The sequence below is a fragment of the Entelurus aequoreus genome, linkage group LG16, assembly GCF_033978785.1.
Source record: "Entelurus aequoreus isolate RoL-2023_Sb linkage group LG16, RoL_Eaeq_v1.1, whole genome shotgun sequence".
Classification (NCBI taxonomy): domain Eukaryota; kingdom Metazoa; phylum Chordata; class Actinopteri; order Syngnathiformes; family Syngnathidae; genus Entelurus; species Entelurus aequoreus.
This window is the reverse complement of record NC_084746.1, coordinates 8,303,275-8,316,573: the sequence shown is the minus strand read 5'-3', so window position 1 is coordinate 8,316,573 and position 13,299 is coordinate 8,303,275. Positions and strand designations below refer to the sequence as shown.

Sequence of the window (13,299 nt, the reverse complement as noted above, 5' to 3'; positions counted from 1 at the left end):
TTTCATCATTGATATATAAACTATCAGACTGCGTGGTCGGTAGTAGTGGCTTTCAGTAGGCCTTTAACTACATATTCCTGTAGCTTAGCTTTACTAAAAAGAGAAGTTTTCAAATGTTTCTTAAGTGTCGACACAGTCAAGATCACGGAGGGACTGGTGCAAGTTGTTCCAGAGTCTGGGAGCTAGAGTCTGGTATGGCAGGTTTTAAAATGACTTTTTGGGATCTTTAGAAGACCCTGGCCTAAAGACCGGAGGTAGGTTGCGCCCTGAAGAGTAGGGGCATAACAAGTCAGTAATGTAGTGAGGGGCCCCACCATGCAACTGAAGAGTACGGGCATAACAAGTCAGTGATGTACTGAGGGGCCCCACCATGCAACTGAAGAGTAGGGGCATAACAAGTCAGTGATGTAGTGAGGGGCCCCACCATGCAACTGAAGAGTAGGGGCATAACAAGTCAGTGATGTACTGAGGGGCCCCACCATGCAACTGAAGAGTAGGGGCTTAACAAGTCAGTGATGTACTGAGGGGCCCCACCATGCAACTGAAGAGTAGGGGCATAACAAGCCAGTGATGTACTGAGGGGCCCCACCATGCAACTGAAGAGTAGGGGCATAACAAGTCAGTGATGTACTGAGGGGCCCCACCATGCAACACATGGAAAGTAAGGACTAAAATCTTCAACTGAATTTGACTGGAAGCCAATGAAGACTGGATCAATGAAGACTGGATCAATGAAGACTGGATCAAACGGGAGCGATATGGACTGTTCTGGTCTAAAGTCTGGCAGCTGCATTTTTTAGCGTCGGAAGTCTCTTTAGTGTTGACTTGTTGAGGAGAGTGAATAGGGAATTGCAACAGTCAATGCGAGACGAAATGAACGTGTGAATGATCATTTCCAGATCCAATTTTGAAATCAAATTTCTCACTTTAGATATACAAACCCCATTTCCATATGAGTTGGGAAATTGTGTTAGATGTAAATATAAACGGAATACAATGATTTGCAAATCCTTTTCAACCCATATTCAGTTGAATATGCTACAAAGACAACATATTTAATGTTCAAACTCATAAACTTTTTTTTTTTTTTGCAAATAATAATTAACTTAGAATTTCATGGCTGCAACACGTGCCAAAGTAGTTGGGAAAGGGCATGTTCACCACTGTGTTACATGGCCTTTCCTTTTAACAACACTCAGTAAAGGTTTGGAAATTGAGGAAACTAATTGTTTTGAAAGTGGAATTCTTTCCCATTCTTGTTTTATGTAGAGCTTCAGTCGTTCAACAGTCCGGGGGTCTCCGCTGTCGTATTTTAGGCTTCGTAATGCGCCACACATTTTCGATGGGAGACAGGTCTGGACTGCAGGCGGGCCAGGAAAGTACCCGCACTCTTTTTTTACGAAGCCACGCTGTTATAACACATGCTGAATGTGGCTTGGCATTGTCTTGCAGAAATAAGCAGGGGCGTCCATGGCGCTTAGATGGCAGCATATGTTGTTCCAAAAGCTGTATGTACCTTTCAGCATTAATGGTGCCTTCACAGATGTGTAAGTTACCCATGTCTTGGGCACTAATACACCCCCATACCATCACACATGCTGGCTTTTACACTTTGCACCTATAACAGTCTGGATGGTTCGCTTCCCCTTTGGTCCGGATGACACAATGTCGAATATTTCCAAAAACTATTTGAAATGTGGACTCATCAGACCACAGAACACTTTTCCACTTTGCATGAGTCCATCTTAGATGATCTCGGGCCCAGAGAAGCCGGCTGCGTTTCTGGGTGTTGTTGATAAATGGCTTTGGCTTTGCATAGTAGAGCTTTAACTTGCACTTACAGATGTAGCGACCAACTGTAGTTACTGACAGTGGTTTTCTGAAGTGTTCCTGAGCCCATGTGGTGATATCCTTTAGAGATTGATGTCGGTTTTTGATGCAGTGCCGTCTGGGGGATCGAAGGTCACGGTCATTCGATGTTGGTTTCCGGCCATGCCGCTTATGTGGAGTGATTTCTCCAGATTCTCTGAACCTTTTGATGATATTATGGACCGTAGATGTTGAAATCCCTAAATTTCTTGCAATTGCACTTTGAGAAATGTTGTTCTTAAACTGTTTGACTATTTGCTCACGCAGTTGTGGACAAAGGGGTGTACCTCGCCCCATCCTTTCTTGGGAAAGACTGAGCATTTTTTGGGAAGCTGTTTTTATACCCAATCATGGCACCCACCTGTTCCCAATTTGCCTGCTCACCTGTGGGATGTTCCAAATAAGTGTTTGATGAGCATTCCTCAACTTTATCAGTATTTATTGCCACCTTTCCCAACTTCTTTGTCACGTGTTGCTGGCATCAAATTCTAAAGTTAATTATTATTTGCAAAAAAAAAAAAAGTTTATCAGTTTGAACATCAAATATGTTGTCTTAGTAGCATATTCAACTGAATATGGGTTAAAAAGGATTTGCAAATCATTGTATTCCGTTTATATTTACATCTAACACAATTTCCCAACTCATATGGAAACGGGGTTTGTATTTCTGAGATGATAAAAACAGTTTTTGGTCAGTTGAGGACAGAGACCCTCCAGAGACTTGGACTGATCCAACACAAGTCCAAGGTTTGTGAGGCTGCTTTGAACAGATGCACCCAGAGCACCAAGGACTTCTTCATCAGGGGGATCTTTTTATCAGGAGCAATTATCGGAGTTTCACTTTTGTTAGAATGTATCTGGAGGAAATTTGAGGACAACTAGTATTTAATAGAGGATACGCACTCCAAGAGCTCAGATAAAAAAGTGAAACTCTGAATCATTGAAGGAGCATAACAGTTTAATATCATCTGAATAGAAATGATAAGACACATTTTTAAAACTACTGATCCACCTCCCAAGCGGCCTCAGATACAAGATTCCGGTTGCATTTTTGACCACTCGTCTTGACAAAATTGGTGGTTGGGTCTTGGGCGCAGTTGGGTGTTCCAAAAGGACGATGACCCCAAACACACCTCAAAATCAGGCTAGAATGAAGGTTTTAGAATGGCCTTCCCAGAGTCCTGACTTAAAGGTGTGGACAATGCTGAAGAAACAAGTCCATGTCAGAAAAGCAACACATTTAGCTGAACTGCAGCAATTTAGTGGTCAAACATTCAAGCAGAAGCTTGTGGATGGCTACCAAAAGCGCTTTATTGCAGGTAAACTTGCCAAGGGACATGTAAGCAAATATTAACATTGCTGTATGTATACTTTTGACCCAGCACATTTTCAGTAGACCCATAATAAATTCATAAAAGAAGCAAACTTCATGAATGGTTTTTGTGACCAACAAGTATGTGCTCCAATCACTACATCACAAAAAATAAGAGTTGTAGAAATGATTGTAAAGTCAAGACAGCCATGACATCATGTTCTTTACAAGTGTACGTACACTTTTGACCACGATTGGACACAGATGACCACATTATAGTGTCGTTGGTGATATTTGTTAGCATGAATAAAATATCCTTCATAGTAATAATAAAGTAGATGAATAAATGTCAACAGCATATAGTGAATCTTGATATCACTAGCAAACATTGCTGAACAACATCTACAGCTAAATAATGAGACTAAATATCAACTTCACACATAAAAACAACTGCAGACATGAATTGTAGATGAGACTAATATTAGTAGCAGGAAATCAACTGCAAACACACTTTGTCTCATTAGCGTCACCATCACAGCAGCACTCGTTATGTCAATCAAACACGTTAGTAAGTCCAACTTTGTCTTTCACCCATGAATGTTTCATTTGTGGAGCCCTCACATGTAAAGACTTGATGTGCTCCAGTCTTTTCTTCACAGTGTCAGATGAAGTGAGCTACTAGTAACATCTTGGTGATGATAAATGGTTTAAATCATTAAAAAATATTTTTCTTAAGAGTGTATAAATCCACTCTATCCTGTTTTAAGTATTTGTTTCATGATCACTTATACATTTGCCTCTAAACCTTTCCAAATAAAACTAAATCTGCATGGATTCAGGTGAATAACCAGCAGCCTAATGGGACCCTAGACCATGGCATGAAACCCAGAAGTGCCTCTAGGTCACGTGACTGCAACCCACCTCCAGAGCATCAATTGAAACACCAACAAACAGGGTGTGAAAAAAGTCTCTTTACAATTTCAAAGTCAAAAGCAAGTTGATGAGATGAGTTAATCATCAAAAAGTGTGTGTTTAGCAGCCACCCTGTGGATCAAACAGCAGGAGAAGAATCCTGCACACCTCAACATGTCCAAAAGGGAGTAGGAAGAAGCAAAGCTCTTTACTCCTACGCCTTCATGTGACATCCCAAAAATTACTAAACAGGCGAGAGACATACTTAATGCACGGGCTTACCTGGGCAGGAAAAATGTTACTACTAGCCCAGGGGCCCCCACCCAATCAGGGGCACCCCATTTGGACGGCATAATGCACTGATTGGCGTTCATAGCTGTCAATCACAGACAGCTCAGCTTTGTGTAGCAATTGTGTACTCTCTCTCTCTCTTTGTTTTCTTCCTACTGCTTCGAGCGAGGTGCGAACCTAGGCCACCGGTGTGAGAGGCCAGCGTGCTGACTAGTGAGCTAAAAGAATAGGTCATCTCCCAGATGGCCAGCACTATTCTTGAGGCTGACACTTGCAGACCTTAGAAATAATTTTTTACATGGATGATAAGTTTGCATTGTTGCTCTTCATGTTTGTTTGTTTTTTAAACTGTGTGTGTGTGTGTGTGTGTGTGTGTGTGTGTGTGTGTGTGTGTGTGTGTGTGTGTGTGTGTGTGTGTGTGTGTGTGTGTGTGTGTGTGTGTGTGTGTGTGTGTGTGTGTGTGTCTTTATGTTAAGGCTGCCCTGGACACACGGCCCTCAGTGAAGCCCCAGAATGAAGCCAAAATGGAGGCAAAATAGGTTCTGTTAAGTAGGGCTGCAACGATTAGTCGACTAAGTCAACAATAAAATTTGTTGCCGACAATTATTTTTGTGGACAATAGTCGTGACGTCATCACTCGTGTTTTTCGGGCGAAAGTGGGTCACTCACAAAAACAACGCCAGTGCTAACATGTAAAGTGTGAGGATATGTCCTCTTATTCTTGTTAAGAACATGAATACTTGCTCATTTTGCAAAGTGGACCTCGTTTTTATGCCAGCACATCTGTGATAGGACAGTATTTAAAGACTTTATGTTGGACATCTGGAGGGAGGATGCATCTCAACCTCGCTGTGTTTTGCTCTATGCTTTTTTAACCTGTAAAGCACTTTGGTTCAATATAAAAGTTGTTGAAAACGTGCTATACAAATAAAGTTGACTTGACTTGACTAAGAGTGTTATCTTCTATCTTGCTAGCTAGCGAACAAAAGTGAGACAAAGTAGTGGGAAAAATAACTTGAACTATCATTTTAGACAAAGTCAGCCAGATAAACTTAGTCTACATCAATTCAACTACTTTTTAAATCAGCCTCAATTTGCAATGTCGTCAAAAAGGGCACTTCAACAACCGCGTGTGTCTACAAACCCCAAAAGCAGTGAAGTTGTCACGTTGTGTAGATGGTAAATAAAAAGAGAATACAACAAATCCTTTTCAACTTATATTCAATTGAATAGACTGCAAAGACAAGATATTTCATGTTCACACTGTAAAACTTTGGTATTTTTTGCAAATATTAGCTCATTTGGAACTTGATGCCTGCAACATGTTTCAAAAAAGCTGGCACAAGTGGCAAAAAAGAGTGAGAAAGTTGAGGAATGCTCATCAAAGACTTATTTGGAACATCCCACAGGTGAACAGGCTAATTGGGAACAGGTGGGTGCCATGATTGGCTATAAAAGCAGCTTCCATGAAATGCTCAGTCATTCACAAACAAGGACGGGGCGAGGGTCACCACTTTGTCAACAAATGCCTGAGCAAATTGTTTAAGAACAACATTTCTCAACAAGGAATTTAGGGATTTCACCATCTACGCTCCGTAATATCATCAAAAGGTTCAGAGAATGTGGAGATATCACTGCATGTAAGCCATGATATTACACACCTTGGATCCCTCAGGCGGTACTGCATCAAAAAGCCACATCAGTGTGTAAAGGATATCACCACATGGGCTCAGGAACACTTCAGAAAACCACTGTCAGTAACTACAGTTGGTCGCTACATCTGTAAGTGCAAGTTAACACTCTACTATGCAAAGCCAAAGCCATTTATCAACAACACCCAGAAACACTTCGCTGGGCCCGAGCTCATCTAAGATGGACTGATGCAAAGTGGAAAAGTGTTCTGTGGTCTGACGAGTCCACATTTCAAATTGTTTTTGGAAACTGTGGACCAAAGAGGAAAAGAACCATCCGGACTGTTCTAGGTGAAAGTGTAAAAGCCAGCATGTGTGATGGTATGGGGGTGTATTAGTGGCCAAGACATGGGTAACTTACACATCTGTGAAGGCACCATTAATGCTGAAAGGTACATACAGCTTTTGGAGCAACATATGTTGCCATCCAAGCAACGTCATCATGGACGCCCCTGCTTATTTCAGCAAGACAATGCCAAGCCACGTGTTACAACAGCGTGGCTTCATAGTAAAAGAGTGTGGGTACTAGACTGGCCTGCCTGTAGTCCAGACATTGGAAATGTGTGAAGGCTAAAATATGAGAAGGGAGACTGTTGAACAACTTAAGCTGTACATCAAGCAAGAATGGGAAAGAATTCCACTTCAAAAATGTGTCTCCTCAGTTCCCAAACCTTTACTGAGTGTTGTTAAAAGGAAAGGCCATGTAACACACTGGTAAAAATTACTTTTTTTAATGTGTTGCTGCCATTAAATTCTAAGTTTTTTTTTAAAGATTAAAGTACCAATGATTGTCACACACACACTAGGTGTGGTGAAATTTGTCCTCTGCATTTGACCCATCCCCTTGATCAACCCCTGGGAGGTGAGGGGAGCAGTGGGCAGCAGCGGCGCCACGCCCGGAAATCATTTTTGGTGATTTAACTCCCAATTCCAACCCTTGATGCTGAGTGCCAAGCAGGGAGGTAATGGCTCCCATTTTTATAGTCTTTGGTAAGATTATTTGCAAAAGTTTCTCAGTGTGAACATGAAATATCTTGTCTTTGCAGTCTATTCAATTGAATATAAGTTGAAAAGGATTTGTTGTATTCTCTTTTTATTTAGCATTTACACAACCTGACAAATTCACTGCGTTTGGGGTTTGTATTAAATAGGCAACATTTTAAGAATCAAAGATATAATTCTACACATTGAGTCTATTAGAGTGCTAAAACTGCCAAGAGTTAATCAATAATCAATATATCAGTGTGCAGATTTTCAAACATCACAAAATGATTTTCCTTTTTAGAGGAAGTTTGATTTTGTGGTTTTTTTTGTTAAGTTTTTAATACATAAACAAGGTTAATTGTTTTTTTATCACTTTGCATTTCCTTTCTTTTAAATGGACAACATTTTGATAGTCATTTAAATTTGTGTAACAGATGAATGAGCAGCACAGTTACAGTATAAATAAATATTTATGAATGAATTAGTCATCTTTGTTGTCAGTAAGCACATGCCTAAAATAACTTAAGCTGCATTTAGAAGTTTATGGAAAAATGAGAACCATTAAATATGTGTACGCTTTGTGATGTGATTAGTCGTTAAGACTATTCGAATATCAAAATAATGGTTAGTTGCAGTCCGAGTGTTAAGAAAGGACCCAATCACCTGACCTACACATCCTATTCCCAGGCAAGTTAAAGATTCCATGTAGTTTAGATTTTCCACACAATCCTTTAGAAAGTGAACATGGTGGAAAAGGAAGTAACGTGCTTGATGTTGGAGGCTACTAAAAGAAACTGATATAAACTTGATGTTAGAGGCTACTAAAAGAAACTCTCATATAAACTCCTCATCATGTAATCACTTCCACAAAAGTGCTTTTGTCATAAATGTCCAGAGACTTTCTGACTTCAAGGCTCGCAGGAATGTGTTTGAGGGATTCCTTCCATGAGTCTGACCTGCATGCACACTATTTTCCATGGCGGCCCACCCGCTTTGCTGCTCTTTCACCCAGGGGGGGAGAAGCAAGTCTTGACTATGAAGGCCACTTAGTCTTGACTATGAAGGCCACTTCTTTCACCCAGAGGGGTGGGGGCAAGTCTTGACTATGAAGGCCACTTATTGTGCCAGGGGGAGAAGCAAGTCTTGACTATGAAGGCCACTTCTTTCACCCAGGGGGGGGGGGCAAGTCTTATGGATCCAAGATCGCGGCGCTTCACGGCGGCAGCTTCTTGCAGGCGCTCTTGGAAGTGTAGACCGATTTGGCAAAAATACCCGTCAATTCAGTCAATTTCATGGCTGGCGCACAGCGTGTTCACTCCGTGATCACTTACGACCGACATACGATTCTGGATGTGGAGAGATCGGGCCATTTTGGGCTGAAAGATGCGTGTACGGTGGACCTACTCGCTAGCTTGGGAATTCTTCGCGAGCTACATCCAGCAGTGGCCTTTGAAGCAGCGGGGACCGTCAACGAAAGGGACGTAAGCGGTGTGCTCGGAAGCAGAAGCGGGGATGTCGGGCGGGGCTAACAACAAAGCTAAAGGCGTTGGTGTTAGCGGGGCTAACGAAAAAGCTAAAGGCTAATCCTCAAAGAAGCGCTAATAAGGAGTCTGTTAAGCTAGAACTAGCCAGTGCCAGGCTGGATAATCCCTGCACACATAGCAATTCTCTTAGAATAATATACAACTCACATAATGTTTTTTCTGCGTCAGAGGTGGACATGCATTTTACTGAGGTGGCAAACAATCTAAAAATTCCTGTCATATCAATTCCTAGATATGGTCGAAATTATTTAAAGTGCACTACGCATAATAAACGTAACATTATTAATATTGCTACTACGGATACTTTCAACTCCTCAAAACAGCCCACTACCTATAATATGGGCTTTTTAAACATAAGATCATTGTCTTCCAAAACGTTATTAGTTAATGAAGTCATTAGAGACAACAATCTTGATGTCGTTGGTCTAGCCGAGACCTGGCTCAAACCAGACGAATTTTTGCGCTGGGTGAGGCGTCTCCTCCTGGCTATACGGGTACGCATATTGCCCGTCCCATTAAAAGGGGTGGGGGTGTTGCACTAATATACAACAAAAACTTTAGCCTTACCTCGGACCTAAATAATAAATATAACTCGTTTGAGGTGCTTACTATGAGGTTTGTCACACCGCTGCCTCTGCACCTGCCCTATTCAGACTTTATCGATGAATTTTCAGAGTTCGTTGCTGATCTAGTGACGCACGCCGACAATATAATCATAATGGGAGACTTTAACATCCATATGAATACCCCATCGGACCCTCCATGCGTGGCGCTCCAGACTATAATTGATAGCTGTGGTCTTACACAAATAATAAATGAACCCACGCATCGCAACGGTAATACGATAGATCTAGTGCTAGTCAGGGGTGTCACCACCTCCAAAGTTACAATACTCCCGTACACTAAAGTAATGTCCGATCATTACCTTATAAAATTCGAAGTTCTGACTAATTGTCAACAAACTAATAATAATAATAATAACTACTATAGCAGCCGCAACATTAATGCTGCCACAACGACGACTCTTACTGACCTACTGCCTTCGGTAATGGCACCATTCCCAAATTATGTGGGCTCTATTGATAACCTCACTAACAACTTTGACGCCCTGCGCGACACCATTGATAGTGTAGCACCGCTAAAGCTAAAAAGGGCCCCTAAAAGGCGTACCCCATGGTTTACAGAAGAAACTAAAGCCCAGAAATTATCATGTAGAAAGCTGGAACGCAAATGGCGCGCGACTAAACTTGAGGTTTTCCATCAAGCATGGAGTGATAGTTTAATAACTTATAAACGCATGCTTACCTCAGCTAAAGCTAAATATTACTCAAATCTCATCCACCTCAACAAAAATGATCCTAAATTTTTGTTCAGTACAGTAGCATCGCTAACCCAACAAGGGACTCCTCCCAGTAGCTCCACCCACTCAGCAGATGACTTTATGAATTTCTTTAATAAGAAAATTGAAGTCATTAGAAAAGAGATTAAAGACAATGCATCTCAGCTACAACTAGGTTCTATTAACACAGATACGACTGTATATACGACGGACACTGCCCTCCAAAATAGTTTCTCTCTCTTTGATGAAATAACATTGGAGGAATTGTTAAAATGTGTAAATGGGACAAAACAAACAACATGTTTACTTGACCCAATTCCTGGGAAACTTATCAAGGAGCTTTTTGTATTATTAGGTCCATCAGTGTTAAATATTATAAACTTATCACTTTCCTCTGGCACTGTTCCCCTAGCATTCAAAAAAACGGTTATTCATCCTCTACTCAAAAGACCTAACCTCGATCCTGACCTCATGGTAAACTACCGGCCCACCTTCCGTTTATCTCGAAAATCCTCGAAAAAATTGTCGCACAGCAGCTAAATGAACACGTAGCGTCTAACAATCTCTGTGAACCTTTTCAATCCGGTTTCAGGGCAAATCACTCTACGGAGACAGCCCTCGCAAAAATGACTAATGATCTATTGCTAACGATGGATTCTGATGCGTCATCTATGTTGCTGCTTCATGATCTTAGCGCCGCTTTCGATACTGTTGATCATAATATTTTATTAGAGCGTATCAAAACACGTATTGGTATGTCAGACTTAGCCTTGTCTTGGTTTAACTCTTATCTTACTGACAGGATGCAGTGCGTCTCCCATAACAATGTGACCTCGGACTATGTTAAGGTAACGTGCGGAGTTCCCCAGGGTTCGGTTCTTGGCCCTGCACTCTTTAGTATTTACATGCTGCCGCTAGGTGACATCATATGCAAATACGGTGTTAGCTTTCACTGTTATGCTGATGACACTCAACTCTACATGCCCCTAAAGCTGACCAACACGCCGGATTGTAGTCAGCTGGAGGCGTGTCTTAATGAAATTAAACAATGGATGTCCGCTAACTTTTTGCAACTCAACGCTAAGAAAACGGAACTGCTGATTATCGGTCCTGCTAGACACCAACATCTATTTAATAATACCACCTTAACATTTGACAACCAAACAATTAAACAAGGTGACTCTGTAAAGAATCTGGGTATTATCTTCGACCCAACTCTCTCGTTTGAGTCACACATTAAGAGTGTTACTAAAACGGCCTTCTTTCATCTCCGTAATATCGCTAAAATTCGTTCCATTTTGTCCGCAAACGATGCTGAGATCATTATCCATGCGTTCGTTACATCTCGTCTCGATTACTGTAACGTTTTATTTTCGGGCCTCCCTATGTCTAGCATTAAAAGATTACAGATGGTACAAAATGCGGCTGCTAGACTTTTGACAAAAACAAGAAAGTTTGATCATATTACGCCTATACTGGCTCACTTGCACTGGCTTCCTGTGCACCTAAGATGCGACTTTAAGGTTTTACTACTTACGTATAAAATACTACACGGTCAAGCTCCTGCCTATCTTGCCGATTGTATTGTACCATATGTCCCGGCAAGAAATCTGCGTTCAAAGAACTCCGGCTTATTAGTGATTCCCAGAGCCCAAAAAAAGTCTGCGGGCTATAGAGCGTTTTCTATTGGGGCTCCAATACTATGGAATGCCCTCCCGGTAAAAGTTAGAGATGCTACCTCAGTAGAAGCATTTAAGTCTCATCTTAAAACTCATTTGTATACTCTAGCCTTTAAATAGACTCCCTTTTTAGACCAGTTGATCTGCCGTTTCTTTTCTTTTCTTTTCTACTCTGCTCCCAACCCGGGGTGGACCGCTAGCCTGTCCATCGGATGGGGACATCTCTACGCTGCTGACCCGTCTCCGCTCGGGATGGTTCCTGCTGGCCCCACTATGGACTGGACTTTCGCTGATGTGTTGGACTTTCACAATATTATGTCAGACCCACTCGACACCCATTGCTTTCGGTCTCCCCTAGAGGGGGGGGGGGGGTTACCCACATATGCGGTCCTCTCCAAGGTTTCTCATAGTCATTCACATTGACGTCCCACTGGGGTGAGTTTTCCTTGCCCGTATGTGGGCTCTGTACCGAGGATGTCGTTGTGGCTTGTACAGCCCTTTGAGACACTTGTGATTTAGGGCTATATAAATAAACATTGATTGATTGATTGATTGGCTATGAAGGCAAATTCTTTCACCCAGGGGGAGAAGCAAGTCTTGACTAAGAAGGCCACTTCTTTCACCCAGGGGGAGAAGCAAGTCTTAACTATGAAGGCCACTTAGTCTTGACTATGAAGGCCACTTCTTTCACCCAGGGGGGGAGGCAAGTCTTGACTTCTCCCCCTGGCACAAGAAGTGGCCTTCATAGTCAAGACTTGCTTCTCCCCCTGGGTGAAAGAAGTGGCCTTCATAGTCTTGAGTATGAAGGCCACTTGTAGTGCCAGAACAACGCTGTATGCCTCCTTCCGTGCGTGTGCAAGTCTGCCAACAGCAGCGGGAGGTGAACGACCTCGCTACTATTCTGATATTAATAGCCTGGCTGCGAGTGGACACACTAATAGGAGGCGGCTCGACCCGAATGAAGGCACGGTCGGAGGAACCTGCTGGGATGAGTAATGTCTTCATCCACCAGAGGGGTGAGGAGGAGGGGACGCTGGGAGGTATGTTGAAGATAAACACAACAGGGGAGCGCGGGAGGGGCTCCTGAGGATTCTGAAAACTTCTGGACTTTGAAGCGTTTTCCACTTGCTTGGCGAGGAGTGAGAGCGTCCTACCTCTTTGTCGATCTTCAGGAGCTTCTTCACTGCCACTTCCTTGTCCTGAGACACCCACAAGGCCCTGTAGACGCTCCCGAAGCTGCCTCCTCCGCAGTTCTCATAAAAGAGCAGGTCCTGGTGCTTGATCTGCACAAACGAGGAGCCGGGGGACGACATGGCATGCTGCCTCGCGCACACACCGCTCCCCCACGCCGACCTCTGGACGCTGAAGATGAGGAGCAAAGAGGACAGCGGTCAGCAGAGGTGATTGTCACGGAGAAGAGAGCAGAAAGTGCTGGAAAGAGGAGGCGGGGTTACTGTGTGTGTGTGTGTGTGTGTGTGTGTGTGTGTGTGTGTGTAGGCCTTCAGTGCAAAGTGTGACATTGCCTACTAGTGGTGAGGCAGGGGAACTACAGCAAAGATGGGAGGTGAGCGAGTTGTCTCAGTTACGCTTTGCTGCAGCACACTCAAATATGGTCAGTGGCATCCAGGGCAGTCCTCCTTCCTGGAGAAGTCTGGCTATATAAAGCTCTCCACACTGC

General features: G+C 42.7%; 1 protein-coding gene across 1 annotated transcript in view; it reads right to left on the bottom strand.

Moving 5' to 3' along the window:
• The window catches only part of LOC133631438 (mitogen-activated protein kinase kinase kinase 20-like), a 66,197-nt gene extending 53,098 nt beyond the window's left edge, over positions 1-13,099 (bottom strand). Inside the window, exon 1 of the mRNA XM_062023640.1 lies at positions 12,776-13,099. Within this exon, the coding sequence (XP_061879624.1) occupies positions 12,776-12,934 (159 nt within the window). The 5' untranslated portion in view covers positions 12,935-13,099. The remainder of the gene's footprint in view (positions 1-12,775) is intronic.
• Positions 13,100-13,299: the final 200 nt, after the last annotated feature.